At 37.7% G+C, this 17,428-nt stretch overlaps 1 protein-coding gene across 1 annotated transcript; it reads left to right on the plus strand.

The window, feature by feature from the left end:
- Window positions 1-1,174: 1,174 nt before the first annotated feature.
- On the plus strand, window positions 1,175-16,808 carry LOC120572191 (lamin-A-like). Its single transcript, XM_039821374.1, has 16 exons — window positions 1,175-1,209; window positions 2,870-2,966; window positions 4,143-4,478; window positions 6,424-6,711; window positions 7,296-7,430; window positions 7,662-7,780; window positions 8,489-8,563; window positions 9,385-9,501; window positions 9,728-9,754; window positions 10,146-10,301; window positions 10,525-10,635; window positions 11,416-11,487; window positions 11,741-11,821; window positions 15,514-15,672; window positions 15,861-15,968; window positions 16,155-16,808. Exons 2-16 carry the CDS (start codon window positions 2,876-2,878, stop codon window positions 16,305-16,307), a joined length of 2,028 nt encoding a protein of 675 aa, XP_039677308.1. The 5' UTR covers window positions 1,175-1,209; window positions 2,870-2,875; the 3' UTR covers window positions 16,308-16,808.
- Window positions 16,809-17,428: the final 620 nt, after the last annotated feature.

Below are 17,428 nucleotides of genomic sequence, written 5' to 3' on the forward strand. Positions count from 1 at the left end.
GTAACCTGTTCAAACATCTATCATCTACTATATTCACAACTGCTTACACTCAATAATGTAATAAACCAGTCCCTTCAGAGATTATGCGATCACATAATTCAATGCATAATCAGCCAAAGTTCGCATATTTATGCGGTGGCCGCATTTTTTCAAATACGCCGCACTTTCGGCGCATAAATATGCAGGGCTTGCATGATTTCATAATCCCCACATTTTTGTTGCAAAAAAGTCACATATATCTTAGCAAAAAGTTGAGAGCAGCCATTTTCCCCTGTTGCCATGGGAACGTTATGAAGGGATGTAATTATGCGACGTGAACATCATCAAAAAGCAGGGTGTTGGGGGAATCACTTTTTTTTCTCTTTTTCATCAAGCCGCAGTTTTTGCAAGTTCCTGCAATTTCAGCGCATAAAATTGCATAAATATCCCACATATTCCATTGCATTTTTTTAAGAAAACGTGCTGCATAATTAAGGATTTTTGCCCGCAACAATCACAAAAAAACTCAGCATTTTTCAGGAAGGACGGATAAACCCACCACACCAAACTAAAGCTCCTGCTGCTGGTTTCCTGTTGGCCGGGGGTAACCATGAGTAACCGGTGCAGCATCACAAGCAGCGCACCCATGCATACCAACCAGTGTGATGCTTTAGTTGCAATGCCCATTGGTCTAACTACTAAATGTCATAAATAATGGGCAACTCACAGTTACCATAGCCTGAGATCAGAGTTTAACATCGGAAAAAAAGAGAAACAGAGAAAACTATTGCAAAAGCATCTACCAAACAAATGACTATACATTAAACCAGACACAAGGTAACATTTTTATAGATTTTATTGCAATAGATGTGATTGTATAACCATGTTCATAAACAAAGACACTCAGAGTGAAAAAATAAAAATGATTTATGTACATTTTAACTCAACTTAAACTTAGGTCTACATTTGTGTACCACTAACAAGACGGTCTGCATACTAATTGTTTTTTAATGGTGAGTTTGTTGTGATGAATCATTGCAACAGCAATAAATATAAGCACACTGAAAGCACTATATGGTGCAACATGAATGAAGCTCTTACTTTATTTGCAAAGTAAACAAAGCATGGAGCAGTTAAAACAGTCTTAGTAAAGGTCTGGAGCCTGTCAATCATTTAAAGACTTTGGCCACGTAGTCAGATCATGTGAGTGAGACACGGGACATTCAACAGGTATGTGGTCTTTGTCTAACATTTAATATAAAATACATTAAAACAAGTGGGTCTGCATTCGGATTTGTTGTCTTTCTCAACCACAACTTAAGATTAGAACAGAAAATAGCAGATACAAAGTCTATTTCATATCTTTGTGTCAGAGGGAAATGCATGCAGATGCAAAAACGCCTTAAATTTTATTTAAAATGTGAGCATATTAACTGGACACCTGTTGTTTTTAACATCTAACTGAGACAGAGGGTATTTATTGTGATTAATGTACTGGAAAGAGTTATAACATCACTAAAATGTCATATGATCTTCAAGTTTCAAAACACACATTCACTATGGAATGCTTTGAAGTCTTGAGCTACTAAAGTGAAAATATAATGGGATTTTTACAGAACGATGGACAGGAGTGAAAGTAAAATATCAGTGGAAATATTTATAGAATGATGGAAAAGCAAAGGTGTTCTAACAGATGTAGTATGTGTGAGGATGAAACTTAAGAAAGAATATAAATAGTAATGCATAGAACTGGTCAGCATCAGAAGATTTGTAAACAGATGATGTGTAACCAGGGCCAGCTCTAGCCCTTTGGTTGCCCTAGTTGAGATTGAGTTTTGCCCCCCCCCCCCCACCGGTCTTGCATTGCCAGATCTCCACAGCGCTATAGAGTGTCAGCGATATAGTAGCAATATATGTTCATTTTAGTTTCCAGCTTCCATGTGCTCTTTTGAATTATGGAGGAGTTGTGATATTTTGAGAAAAATAAAGTGATAATAGGCTATTACAAGAATAAAGTCACAATATTTCAGAAAATAATCTACCTGCACCATAGTCTGCTGTGCATTACGTGATTGCTCTGCTGATGCGGTAGATCTCAGACCTTCTGACAGACACACAGCCCCGTCTCGGTCTCCCGTCTCTGAATGAGACAAAGTTTATGGAAGTGGCTGTACGCTGCTCTACATCGGAGGTGGAGAACCGAAACTATGGCAGAAATACACGGAGCATGAACGTGACACATCTGCCGCAGCATGCCCACAGCAGTGAACGTCCATTATAAACCTGAAGCTGCCCAGACCAGGGAAGGCGCGCTGCAGCAGCTCCGTGGTCTGTGCCGCTGCTCGTCTCTATTTTTACAGCGAGAGTGGACACTAAGCGACGCACTGGTCTGCTTCAGAGCTCCGTGTGTTTGAGTCTGACCCATAGACTGGAAATGTCACGTCCCAGGAACTTCCCCCAATTATGAAATGATCAACAATAATCATCAATTCAATCTAATAATCAGGTTGACAAGTAAATGTGTGTCTGAGGGGGCGCCCTAGGATGATCATGTTAAATAAACATGTTTTATTTCGCTTGTCGTTCTAATTCTATTATTAATGGGAAGTAGACCTAAGGGCGACACAGCACCCCAACACATTTGACGCCCTAGGCAATCGCCTAGTTCGCCTATAGCAATCGCCGGCCCTGTGTGTAACTTACTGTAGAGTGCAGAAAATGGCGATAAAGATTTTGTTTTCAATCCTGTGATGTTCAGTTTATAAATCAGATTGACTTTTTTTTATTTATTACTTCATTTATGGCAAACATTTTACTTAAAAATAATTATTGCAAAGTAATTTGTCCCTGGAAATTAACACTGTTATCATTGGTTTCTACCTATTTTCAGAGCTCCATGATGCTTTTCCACACAGACGGAAAGTGCCTTAAACCTCATCTCAGAACACTCCGTGTTTTCACTCTTCTCCTAACATACTTCTGTAGAGGTAACTTATACACAATTACAATCTTCATAGGTCACTATTAGGTCACCAATAAGTCACTACTATTTGATGACCACCAGAGTTTTTATTCTTCCCATCTATGTCTACCGTCTACTATCAACAAAGGCTTAGATTCTAACAAGAAAGATTCACAATAATGTATTGGTTTGAAGACAATTAAAAAGGGTTACTACTAAGAAGGGCATTTAAACAGTCATGAAAACAAACATTTAAAATTGCCATATTGAACTAAATAAAGCACATAAACATACAAGACAAATCCATCTGGATGTTTGGTCAAAGGTGGTTTTTCTAAATTATATTTTACAGTTCCCTGCAATTGTGTTTCCAGTGGACAATCCATCGGCCTGTAACAACAAGGTCTCATGGCAGTTCGTTAAAGTTATTTTGAATCTATTGATTCGTGTACTTTTTTGTGGTGGCCAACACGAAATGGGAACCATCTATACGGAGGTTGGGTTTAGAAAAAGATGAACGGGGGAAGCAAATGTCACATCCCAGGACACAATCTACGGTCTCCGGGGGACACGCGACAACAACAACGGGACGGCGGAGATTGGGTTTAGGAAAACAACAAAGGGGAAAGGACACCTAATACGCCGGGAGACAGCCGCACAGGACGCGCGACAATAACGTCACGGTTGTGATTAGGAACACAACAACGAGGAAACAAAACGCCACACGCGGGTCACAATCCCTGGTCGCCGGGGTGAAAGGCCTGTGTTGTTTGACCCATCCACCATCCAGACCAACCTTCTACGTGGATTTTTGGCATTTCATACTACTCGCTACCGTAGTGGTGCTGTGATCACGAAATATGCTTCCCATTGCAATACATTAGTTTACATTTTTGTGCTGGCCACCACGAGAAAAACGTGTCCGCGTACACAAATCCATAGATTAAATAACATGACGATTTCACGAACTGCCGTGAGTCTGGGTTGCCTGTAATGGTTGCACCATGTGACAGAGAGCCTGAGGAGCCTGTTCATGTAAGCACTTTCAGATGACATTGGAAGTTCAGGTCTCTCAGGACATGACGATAATGTGATCTGGTTGGCCTTTTGCCCAATATTTCTCAAGATATGCGGAGGACAAAAAGACAGATATACACAGATTCATTCCTTTATAGTTAGATGTACTTCCTTTCCTTTACAGGTCAATCTCAGCTGATTGGCTCATCAATAGTAGCAACACTTGGTAATGACATCATCTTACCATATCAACTGGAGCCTGTGGAAGATGCTACTGACTTGACAGTGGAGTGGACGAGGCCTGACCTGAACCCCAGATTTGTCCATGTGTGGCGTTCTGGGAAAGAACTTGTGAGTAAAAAACACAAATCCTTCGAAGGAAGAACATCGCTGTTCATCGATGAGCTGATGTTCGGAAACATTTCACTGAAACTGTCCAAACTGAAACTCGCTGATCGGGGAACATACAGATGTTTTATTCCAGCACTGGACAGGCAGTCTTTTGTTCAACTAGATGTTGGTAAGTGCATGTTTCACTCAATTTTCACACTTCCAGTAACAACACATTCTCATTCTGAAGTTTTTAAATACTGACGATTGGTCAGTGGCTCTCAGTGTCAGATACCAACGCAAAAGGCCCCCTTTAGCATCTATATGGGACTCACCGGGCAGAGAAGGTGCTCGACCATGGCGCTGTGACAACGGTAGCAGGTAATATATATATATATATTTATATATAATATTGGAATTAATTGAAAGCCCCCTGTGTCTGACTGAGACGCTAAAGGAGAGTTTTTGCATCAGTATCTAACGCCAAAGGCTCCTGACCAAGCGTTGGTTTTTGACACACTGGGAGTGAGACAGTAAAAGATTTTAGTAGGACTAACACCATTTCTGTGGGTCACCATAATCTGGTTCCAGGAAATACTTCAAACAAAGCGAAACAACAAAATAAAAAATAACAAAAAGGAAAATAAGTCAATAAAAACAGATTTCAAAATTTCATCAAAAACAGTTTCGTCAAAATTTCATCTCTATTTTTTATATAGTATACTTTCCTCAATCCTTATTGATTTTATCGACCCACCCCCACCCCGATCACCCATACACCACCCCCCCACACACACACACACACGTAAAATAAATTAACGGGGTTCTAATGAATCATAAATTTGGCTCCACTGGCTAACAAATTGTTTATTTTTATTTTTGTCCTCTGACATTGACCTTTGAAATACACAGATAATACTTAATTAGGGCCTTCCAATTCTCTATTGATGGTGCTTCCTTATTTTTCCAGTTTTGCAAGATTCATTTTTTAAAGATCTGCCAACTAGTTGGATATCTTATTCCCTCTATATCTTGAAAAATACATATTTTTGGAGAGAATATCATTTCTCTATTAGTATACTTAGATAACCAAGTCTCTATACCCTCCCAAGTGTTCTTTATTCCTTTGCAGTACCAAAAGGCATGCATAAGGTAGTCACCAAGTAGATTACATTTTAGACATATATCTGATGATGTATTATCAAACTTGTTTATTTTATCTATAGTGGAATATGTTCTTGTCATTATCTTAAACTGTATTAGACGCAGATTTTCGTTAGTAGTTAATTTGTATGTTAGTGACAAACTTTCTTTCCATTTTCACTCCTAGGTCTTCTGTCCATTTATTGTATATACTTTGTAATAATATATCACTATTTTCCATGCTTATCAGTAAATTGTACATAGAGCCGATCAGTCTCCTTTTTTTGTTAATTAGGCTGAAAATATTTGACATTTCAGGGCTGATATTCTTTTCCAAGTCAAAATTACAGACAATCCAGTTTTTCAGTTGCATATACCTAAATAATTCTGTATCTTTTAGATTATATTTACTTTTCAAATCACCAAATGGTGCAACAATGTCATGGTTTATGACATCTGACAACTGCTTTATTCCACCTTTTATCCATGTTTCCCAGTAAAGCTGCGTGCTCTGTATATTTATTGAGGGATTGCTCCAAATAGATATATGCCTGGGAAGCCCTATTTCTTGATGAAGAATTTTTTTTATTCCAGGCCTTTAATTTACTATTGATAACAACACTTGTTGATTTGATGTTGCCCTTAGAAAAAAGTGCCAACAGTAAACTGTTGCACTGTAATTGATTATTTTCTATCTTCGTTTGTTTTATTATACGATCAATATAAAATGACTGGCCTGCTACGTGATACAACTCTAAGTTAGGGAGATTTAGACCCCCTTCTGCTCTTGAGTGATACAAAAGTTTCCTTTTCAATCTAGATGCTTTATTTGACCAAATGAATGAAGAAATTATTGAGTTTACCTCTTTAAAAAAGGTTTTAGGAGGCATTATAGGAATAAATTCGGGCCATGGAAAGTTTAGAATTCAACACTTGTGTCATTAGATAGTCGTACAGCACTGCCATTTGTTTTTCCTATTGTTGATTATCAGGTGCTGTCTCCTCACCAACCATCAGTTTAGCAGGGATTGACAGAGACAAAGGAGGAGTAGTGCTACAATGTGAGTCTAAAGACTGGTATCCAGAGCCTGAGGTGTTGTGGCTGGACGGTGAGGGAAACCTCCTCCCTGCTGGACCTTCAGAGACAGTCAGAGGTCCTGATGATCTCTATACTGTCAGCAGCAGAGTGACTGTGGAGAAGAGACACAGCAACAGCTTCACCTGTAGAGTCCAGCAGAAGAACACTAACCAGACCAGAGAGACAGAAATCCATGTTCCAGGTAAACATGATTAGCTATGGTCCAGTTTAAAATAAATATCATGTTTTTCCAGCAGCTAATAACGACCGAGAATTACATTTCTTGTTATGTGGCCAACTCTCATGGCTATCATTAGAGCAAACAAGAGTGAGGTGACAAAGTATAAGAGGGCCAAATTCTGCATAGAGATGGGTCAACAAACACAGGACCTTTAATCAGGAGTTCGTGTCCTATGTAAAACTAAAAGTCAACCGTCTTTTAAAATTAACCGAGTTTTAGGGACCTAAGTCTGTGATGCTACACGTCACAATACGGACTCATTGTAGTAGTTTTACGTGGTGTATTTTACTCCAATCACTGATGTTTATCAAACTCTAACTGAATTTGCTGCCTAAACTAGTTTAATTTAATTAATAATGTGTTTAAAACTGTGGCCGTTATGTTAAAATAGAACAGTCACATGACTGCAGTTACATGATCAAACTGCCACTATGCGGCAGTAAATAGAACGGTCGTACATGCCGTTTTGCGAGTCTTTGGAAATTGACCTTTAATGTTGTTTAGGTATGAGGATGTGATGGTTATTGTGTTTTTTATGATTTCAGATGATTTCTTTGAGGTCCAGTCTAGTTCTTCTGTTCCCATCAACACTGGTTTGGCTGTTAGTTTGGCTGTTTGCATCATCCTGTTCATTCTGTTACTTCTCTTTTCTGTGTGGAAATGGAGACAAAACAAAATCAGTAAGTCACAAACGAGGGGAAATAATGATCTTGTCTAATATTATTTGACTGAAATGTCAGTGTTTTAAAGGTAATGTAGTTACTAAACATGAGGTGATTTGTCTACTTTTTTCTGACAATCAGTCAAATTTGGGTGTTTTATTCCTCATTTTAGACTCAAAAATCTCATATGCTGTGATTTCCAAAAAATAAAATAAATGTATTTTAACACTACTGCCTTTTTTTACACAGACACGAAAATGAGCCACAGGGATGAACCTGATAAAGAAGAAAACCGAACTAATGATCCGTCTGTCACTGCAGAAGAAACCAAGTCTTTGACAGGAAAAAAGAGAAAGAAGATCAAACTTGTAAGTAAAGAAACAGGAAGGACTTTCAGGAAGAGAAAAAAACTAAACTAGGTAAACTAAAGTTTGATCTGAGCTAGAAGAATAGAAAATGTTTGCATCAAGAAACAGGATCTCTGTTTCCAAAGGAAGTAAGAAGTGTACAAAAGCAGCTAAAACAGCTAAATTTAACTAGCTTACTTTAACCAATGTTGGGACGTTCAGAGGTTCAAGAGAAATGAGACAGAAGAGGCCCAGTTCAGACAGACTGTCAAATGAGGATGAGAGCAAATATCAGAGGAGATTAGAATAACAGAAGAGAGAGATTAGCCTTAAATACAGGGACAACATCTGATAAGAAAGATGTGGTCAACAGAAGAATTTGAAATTCTCAAATTTTTATTTTGACAGTGACTAACTTTTGTCGTCCATAAGTCTTGAAATAGAGGGGGTTAAAACTGTGAGAGGTTTGATTTGCTGAAACCATTATGAACCACTGCAGACGTATAGAGTATTTATCAAACTGAAACAGAAAGTTCACCTTCCAAATACTTCTCATAGTTACTTATATTAAATTAAAGTGTGAATCTACTCAATTGCAGTTACGTTCAAATGCTGCAAAAACAAGACTTGAGTTATTATTAATTTTTACATGTGCCATTGTGTGGTATCTTTACTAACCTGCCCTAATAAAATGATGACCCACATGTCACACTCTTCATCCCTCTCCAGGAGCAGCAGAGGAGGGAGGAAGCTGAGAGAGCAGTTCAGACTCTGAAAAAGGAGCTGGAGACCAAGAAGAAGGAGGTTTGTCTTTACATTAATACATTGAATTCAGTTTAAAGTAACATTCTTTATGTCATCCACAGTAAACAAGATCAAACCTAGAAAAGTCATACGAGAAGAGAGAGAGAGATTAACCAAAAATACATTATATTTTTGACAGTGACAAACCATGTTGTTCCTAAGTCTTATAATGGAAGGGGATACAAATGTGGGAGGTTTAATTTGCTGAATCTAGTACCAACCACTGCAGACATATAAAGTATTTATTGAACTGAAACTCAAAAGTCACCTTCCAAATTATTTGTTGTTAATGTTACATTAAAAGCTTACATTTCTCAAATCCACTGAAGTTCAAATGATGCGAAAATCAGACATAAGTTGCCCTCATAAAATCATGTACATCTCTGTCCATCTCTGTCTTGAGAAAGCTGAGAGAGAAGTTCAGACTCTGAAAGAGGAGCTGGAGACCAATAAGAAGGAGGTTCATCTTCACTTTACTAATAAAATACACTGATTTCAGTTTAAAGTCACACTCTTTATGCCATACATCCTGTAGACAGACACATTCAAATTTACAGTAGTGTGTGCAGGTCACTTTCAAAAATTATTCCAAGACCAGATCCACAGGGATTTGACCAAGTCCAGAATCAGATCAAATTGATTTATGTAAATTTACACATCAAAACCAAACACAAAAACACTTTAAAATAAATTTTTTAAATAAATTTTTATATTCCTGTTAATCAATTTACAGCAGCTTGTAACTGCTTCCTTTATTTGTAGAATAACTTTGATAAACAAACGTGTCATTGTATTCCCCTTTATCTTCTCTCTCCTCCAAGTTTGAAAGTAAACTAGCTGAAGTCCAGCAGCAGCTCAACGATGAAAAGCAGAAACATGAGGATCTGATGGCAGACATTCAAAAGATGAAGGATGACATGCAGGCCAAAATCAATGAGGTTAGCCTATTAAAATTAATCTCTCTATATTTACTTTACTTTGAACATCCTACTCATCCATGTTTCTCAAGACAGAAGTTTCTCAAGACATTACTGTTTAGAGAAATGTATAATGACCTGACTAGAGAGGGTTTAACCTTTAGTTGGATGTCTTTGTGTTGTATATTTACTGACATGCTTTAATAAAAGAACATGTCTCTCTTTACCTCTTTCTCCTTCGTACCAGTTGGAGGAAAAAGCTGGCCTGTCTCTGGTAAGTAATCCTGGTATTGTGAATGAGAATAAATGGACTGTACTACTCTTTTTCTTTTAAGATTATTTTTTGGGGGCTTTTTCCTTTATTGTGTAGAGACAGTAGATAGACATGAAAGGGGAAGAGGGAGGCGGGGGGTGGGTGCAAAGGGCAGCAGGTCAGATTTGAACTCGCGCTGCTGCAGGACTCAGCCGACATGGGGCGAACGCTCTTACTGGGTGAGCTAGAGGACGCCCCGACTGTGTTATTCTTAGTGGTCAAACAAGAGAACTATGATTTTCTCTTAGATGAGTTTCTGACCTCAGCATGTCATTAGATTTAGAATATGATCCTGTAGAATATAACATGGATGTTATTGTGCTGCTCTTCATATCTCTCTTCCCCGTCTCAGTTTGGGTTGAAGATTTTTAAAAAGCGGACACGTGAGGAAGAGCAGCAGAAGAGGGAGGAAGCTGTCCAGATCCTGACCCAGATGCTGGATGAAGAGGAGAAGCAAAGGAGTGAGAACCAGCAGGAGCAGCTGCAAAAGGAGCTGGAGATAAAAAAGGTTAATCTATAATGGATATTATTTCCATTTATTTGTGAATTTTTTTTGTTTAAATTTGTTTCAATTTCTGCTTCATTTTATCTTGAGCGTATTTAAATGTTGAACATAAACCACACAGAGTAAAAACATACTGTATATTAAGATTGTTAAATTAAATTGAAGCTGTTGGATTTGACTGTTGTTGTTCTATTATTTATTGATGCTGTCTGTCTGTTGGCTGAAGGACAGAGAACAAGGTGTTAACACAAAGTGGAAGAACACTAATGACGAGCTGAAACAGGCAAAGCAAGATCTCAAGAGCAGGAATGAAGAGATCAGCACGCTTAAGAGAGAAGTACACACACACACACACACACACACACACACACAAGGCACAGTTAAACACAATGTGGTGCAGAGGCAAACATTACAAACAAACAAATACATTTTAATACATGTTTCATAACAAACCATGAGATTTATGATCCTTACAATCTAACAGTTACTATAATAATATGTCATCCACAACTATCAGTTCAGTCAGTGGTTAAAACCAGAGCACTGAGCTAACTGGAGTGTTTTTTTTTTTTTTTTATCTACTGCGGTTGTGTTAACATTGTAGCTACATGCTAACATAAGTAAAATGTGTCATCCTGGCTGCTAGTGTGGTTAAATCCCCCCCACACACACACATTTCCGGTAATGTAGTATTTGGTTTAAAAGCCTGTTTCTGTGATTTTTGACAGTAGAAAGGGCTGCTAAATTCTGTAAGTGTCCACTGCTAACTAGTAGCTACATGGCTTACGGTAGTAAACAATGTCATCTGGGCTGTCATCTGTTGTTAAATGTTTAACGTTGTTAGAGCGCGGTTAGAGCGCTCCGGAGATTCCAGGAAACACACTGACCAATCAGAGCAGACTGGGCATTTTTTGTAAGGAAGAATTAAAGAGACAGGCGCTGCTACCGAGCATCGCATACAGAGGGTGAAGTGTTTTTTTTAACATTAAAGCATGTAAACATGTTCTAGTACAAACACAAAATGCAAGTTTTATCCTGAAAATGCTATATAATAGTTGCACTTTAATAAAATAAAACATCTCTCTTCTTTTCTCCTCCTTCCCGGTTGGACAAGCAGCTCTGGGATGAGCAGAAGAAGAAAGAGGAAACTGAGAAAGCTCTGGCGGAGCTGATGGCCAAAAACATGGAGGTTCATCTTTTCACCCAAATCAATTTTTATCTTCTCTATATGACATTGATTTGTTTCCGTTCAAACTAACCATGAGAACAAATCTGAGACACAAATAACTGAAACAGTGAAAGAGTAAATCTATTATTGTCCTGTGAGATAACATATAATACTTCAGATTTTATTGATGTACAGCAGACCAGACCAGCATATTATACACACTAAACAGTACTAATAAATTCCTGAATAAAAGACATCTCTTTTTCCCTACCAGTGTCAGCAGCAGCTCCAGGAGGAGAAGACTAAAAGGGGGAAAGCTGAGGAAAATTTGAAGAAACTACAGGAGGAGAACAAGGTTAATTTTTTAACTTAAGTATTGTTTATTATTGTATCTGTTTTTATCTTACTTTGTGTTAATTAATCTTCCTTAAAAATAATTGATATTTATCTAAAAATCTGAGAAAACAAATAAGTGTTTCTGAAATTGAACAGACCATAAAGTGCCACAGCTCTCCATAGTGTGACCACTGTTCTGTGTATGGAAGCCCTGGAATGCAAGGTGGATAAAAGATTTGCATTCTCTCTCCCAATGCGTCAAAAAGCAGAGATTGGTCAGGTGAATCTGGCTTTTTGTTTGCAAAAAGTCTCCTTTAGCGCCTAGCCCTCTGGCATCTTTTTACGATGCTCTGGGTCATGACGTAAGTTTAACTGACATGTGGCACAAGAACGGGGCGTGGGTGGGGTTACAAAAATGTAGTTTTACTGACACGCAGGACAAGAACGGGATAAGAACCCTGGCCTCTTAGGTGAAAGTCTTATGTTGTTTCACCCATCCACCACTCCAACCAGCCTAGTTTCATTCTTTCATACTACTTACTACCACTGTCTCTCTTCATACTCCTTAAATTTACAGCACTGCGGTCAAGCTGCTGCTCTGCCTGCTTTGTTTGTCCAAAACAGACGCTAAAGGGTTAATTGAGAGCAACTGTACACTGTTCATTTTAGGACATCCTCAGATCTCAGACTCAGGTGTCAGACTCAAACAAAACGGCCTCAGCGTCCAAAAAAACCTCTGTCAGCCTCAGACAAAACCTTTTCAGAAAGAAAGTTGTCAGAGAAAACTTTGCCGAGATGAGGGAGCTGTTGACTAGCTTTCTGAATTAGCTAAAGTAGCTAGCAGCTTTTACACGGCAGTTCGTGAATTTTTTTATTTTTTTTAATCAAGCTTTATTGAAAGGAGTGGATATACATCAGGAAACAACAACTTTTGTACATATTAAGAGTCTGTGTTCATAAATGAGCCAGGGGGTTACTAAAGGAAAGAAATCAAAACAAAAAACTTCATATCAATATTTTGTAAAGCTTACTGAGGTCATATGATCCAACAACTTTTTTGTTTGTACATTCAGATATGGAAAACATGTATTGTTTAATATTGGAAACCAGCTCCAAAAAGTTTGGCTTCTTTTTCAAAAACTTTGACTTATGTAAATAAAATTTGGTTGAAATAGTGTTAATTTCGTCAGAAGAGACGAGACTAAATATGTTCGTCAACAACCTTTTTTTCCATGACTAAGACGAGACGATGACGAGACTGCGCCAATGTCCAAAAACGCTGACTAAGACTAAATTAACATGCATTATTGTTGACGAAAAAAGATGAGACTAAAATGTTTTGCAAAAAATAAATATTAAGATAAAATCTCTCTTCATTTTCGTCTACAATCGTCTCTACTTTTTCATCATGAGATAGACTATTCAGCTGTTACTGAGACCCGATGCTACGGCACCGACAGGTGCCCTAACGACCGTTATCTACCGGACCGAATAGCCTGCGCTTCTCTCTGATGCTCCTAAACGGACGTTATAGTCAACCGAAACATCGCTGCACGGGGCGCTAGTTAACACTACACTTGGCAGCAGGTAACATTAGCCTACCGTTAGCTAGTTAACACTACACTTGGCAGCAGGTAATGTTAGCCTACCGTTAGCTAGTTAACACTACACTTGGCAGCAGGTAACGTTAGCCTACCGTTAGCTAGTTAACACTACACTTGGCAGCAGGTAACGTTAGTACCGTTAGCTAGTTAACACTACACTTGGCAGCAGTAAATTAGTACCGTTAGCTAGCAGTTGGATTTAACACAGTTAAAATGCTGACAGCTAAACGGTGTAAATGTTTGTCTCTATTTCCAACACGAGACGTACGACAGTGTGCAGCTGCCGTTGTCTGAAAAACAACACATGTTGCGTTCACTTGAAATACGCCTCGCCAGTTTCGTGCTGCATTTATTTTATTGTAAAATATCCTTTCCCCATGAGTGGTTGTTTTTGTCGTTTAGTGGTGAAACAAGGAAGAGGCTCAATATTTATATAACTTTATAGCATTTATTTATTTTTTATAACTATTTGACTGAAATGGTTATCAGAAATAATGTATTTAAAAAAAGACTAAAATGTTTTGACTAAAACCTGACTAAAATGGCAAGACTTTTAGTCGACTAAAACTTGACTAAGATACCTTGAGTTCTCTTTTGACTAAAACTAGACTAAAATGACGAGACTTTTAGTCGACTAAAACTTGACTAACAAAAATGTTTGCCACAAGACTAAGACTAAATTAAAAATAGGTGACAAAATTAACACTAGGTTGAAATAATTATTAAATGTATCGCATAATACTCTGACTAAAACATAAATCATATTGAGTGAATCCAAACAATACATTCTCCCAAAATAATGTGAATTGAGGGTAAATTTGTACAGCAATGAAATGTGATAATCTGCTCCAACGTTTCTTGGTATATTGGCAAGACCAAAATAAATGAAGAATAAGGCAACTCGTCAACTCTTCTTTCAAAAAGACGTTAAGAGTACAACTGCTGCTTTATCGTACTGGTCTTCATATGTTGAAGAGATTTGTTGGGAAAAGGTTTGGTAATTGGCACACACGTTTTTCTTAACCAACAAAGTTAAAGAGATCTCCTTCAAAATGCTCCACAGATTTTACCCAACTAACCATTACCTGCAGAAAATGAAAAAAGACATAAATATAAACTGTACTGAACCAAACACTGGTACATTTATTTTGGTCTTGCCAATATACCAAGAAACTTTGAAGCAGATTGTCACATTTTATTGCTGTTCATATTTACCCTCAATTCACATTATTTTGGGAGAATGTATTGTTTTAATTCACTCAATATGATAGAAAGTTGTATTCAGAGTATTATGCGATACATTTAATAATTATTTCAACCAAATTTTATTTACATAAGTCAAAGGTTTTGAAAAAGAAGCCAAACTTTTTGGAGCTGGTTTCCAATATTAAACAATACATGTTTTCCATATCTGAATGTACAAACAAAAAAGTTGTTGGATCATATGAACTCAGTAAGTTTTACAAAATATTTATATGAAGTTTTTTGTTTTGATTTCTTTCCTTAAGTAACCCCCTGGCTCGTTTATGAACACAGACTCTTAAGATGTACAGAAGTTGTTGTTTCCTGATGTCTATCCACTCCTTTCAATAAAGCGTTATTAAAAAAAAAAAAGAAATTCCCAAACTGCCGTGTAAAAGCTGCTAGCTGCTTTAGCTAATTCAGAAAGCTAGTCAACAGCTCCCTCATCTGGGCAACGTTTTTTCTGACAACTTCTGAAAAGGGTTTTGTCTGAGGCTGACAGAGGTTTTTCTGATGCTGAGGCCGTTTTTTGTGATGCTGACAGAGGTTTTTTTAACAACTTCTTTTCAGAGGATGACAAAGGTGTTTCTGAAGCGTCAGTATTTACAGTTTTGAGTTGGGAGTGAGAATGGGTTGGGCAAAACTGTGTAACTCCTATGTAGGAGATGATATTTAATTATATTTTTTTAACACAAAACTCACCAGTAGAAAGACAACATGTATCTCAGTCAGCAGTTGAACAGTTTTCTGTCAGACTATCACTTCCTGCAGTAATCTACTGCTGACACAGTAGACACAGATCTGTCTGTTAGCTAGTTAATTAGTGTTGAATGACTGATATGTATGTGTATTGTCTCTCTCACAGGTACATGAAAGTAAAGTTGAAGTGAGGGAGCATGAAGATTTTAAGTCTGAGAAGGACAAGACCGGCTCGGCCAATCAGAGCTCAGCAACAGGACCTGTCATTGTTCATGAGGTTGGGCGAAATGGGAAATTTATCCATCTCAGAAACACGTCCAGAGAGGTAATGTTTGTGTGTGTGGAACTGGAACAACACTGTATAAACCTGCTGTTTATCGCAACATCAATGTTGTCTTGTTTTCATGTAAATAATGAAATGACTTGCAACAATGTATTAACACACTATTTTAACAGTAACATTCATTTCTCTCTCTGTCATCCTAACTCTCGTGCATGATTTTCGTCCTGCAGGACCAAGAACTGGGAGAATGGAATTTAGAAATGCAGATCAACGACACACAACCCATCACATACACATTTCCGAAAAAATTCAAGCTCAAGTCTGAACAAATCGTCAATGTGAGTCCCATTTTATTCCTCACTTTATGTTGTTGCATTTTTATCATTTTCTTCTTTCTTTCACCTCTTTTGAGTTTCAGTTGAAATAAAAGATATGTATAACAACAATAATGGTGATTATTAAAAATAATGATTGCATTGTTGGATAACTCTGCTTTTAAGTCTTTGATCTTTGCATGTTTGCAGATTGTGGTCCCAGGTTATGGTAAGGATCATCATCCCATTGATCTGATGTGGAGGGACCTGAAGTCCTGGACCCCCGGAGACAAACTAACGTTCACCCTCACCACCAACAAGGGAGAGATCAAATCAACTCAGTTAATAGTCTCTGGAAGATAATAATTAGCCTGCTGTCATACTAGTTTTTTTACCTTACCTTTCTGCTCCTTTTTTGTACTACAATAATCTCCTATTTAGCTGCTGCGATTAGCAACAGAAAGCTCCATGGACAAAATGATCACATTAACACACGTTACACATCAGAAACATGACGACTCAGATCTTCCTCTAAAAACACAGATTGTAGTGATGCTCTGTCACCATGATGTCACATCTCTCTTTAATCTGAAATCAACTAAAGAAGAATGTCATGAATATTAAATCAAACGCTCCGTTTTTGTTATTGTGGTAACAGTTACTGAAAAACACTCTTCATTATGAAGACAAAATATAACTCTAAAATGTTTTTTTTGCATTTGTATCTGAATTGAATGTATTCAATCTTCAAAGATCTTTGTTATTCTGTTTTGTTTTGTTTAACTGTAATTTAATTTATATAGGATAGTCAATGTAGAATTTTGTAATAAAGAGATTAAAAGACAAATAGAAGTTTGATTTCAATTCTGTTGAACTCCAAGTATTTAATCGGCAAATACTTTTCTTATTTATTGTCTTTGTTATGCATGTGTTAATAAACAATTGTTCACTCATGCTGATGTACGTTATGATCAATGTTTGCTTTAAAACACACATCGATTTCCAAATATGTTTTTTTATTTGTTCTGTGAAATGCAACTTTACAATATATTAACAAAGAACTCATTTTGTATTTACAGAGTAATAGTTGTAAACTCTCTGAGGTTTTGCAAAATCAGTTGTGCATGTTTTTATTGAAATTTCACAACTGCAATTCTGCTTTTCCCCCCTGTTTATCATCTCCTGAACCCTGAGATCACTTAACCCGGATTTCCACCAGATGCGTAACGGCTGCGTAACGGCTCCTAAACGGCGGCGGAGTCATTAGGTTTCCTTTAAAGTCAATGTCTGCATTTCCCCCGGTTGCAGAACGGCTGCGTCCCGACTCCAGCACTGCTCCGGTGATCCGCAGCCCTCCGCAGCAGATACGCAGAGCTTCTATTTTTGACGGACGACGGAGAGCTCCGCAGCAATTCAGCACACGGCAGATAGTGCAGGACAGGAAGTCGAGCACAGAAACAAAATAAATATCCGGTTCATTTTCA

The sequence above is a fragment of the Perca fluviatilis genome, chromosome 14, assembly GCF_010015445.1.
Source record: "Perca fluviatilis chromosome 14, GENO_Pfluv_1.0, whole genome shotgun sequence".
Classification (NCBI taxonomy): Eukaryota; Metazoa; Chordata; class Actinopteri; order Perciformes; family Percidae; genus Perca; species Perca fluviatilis.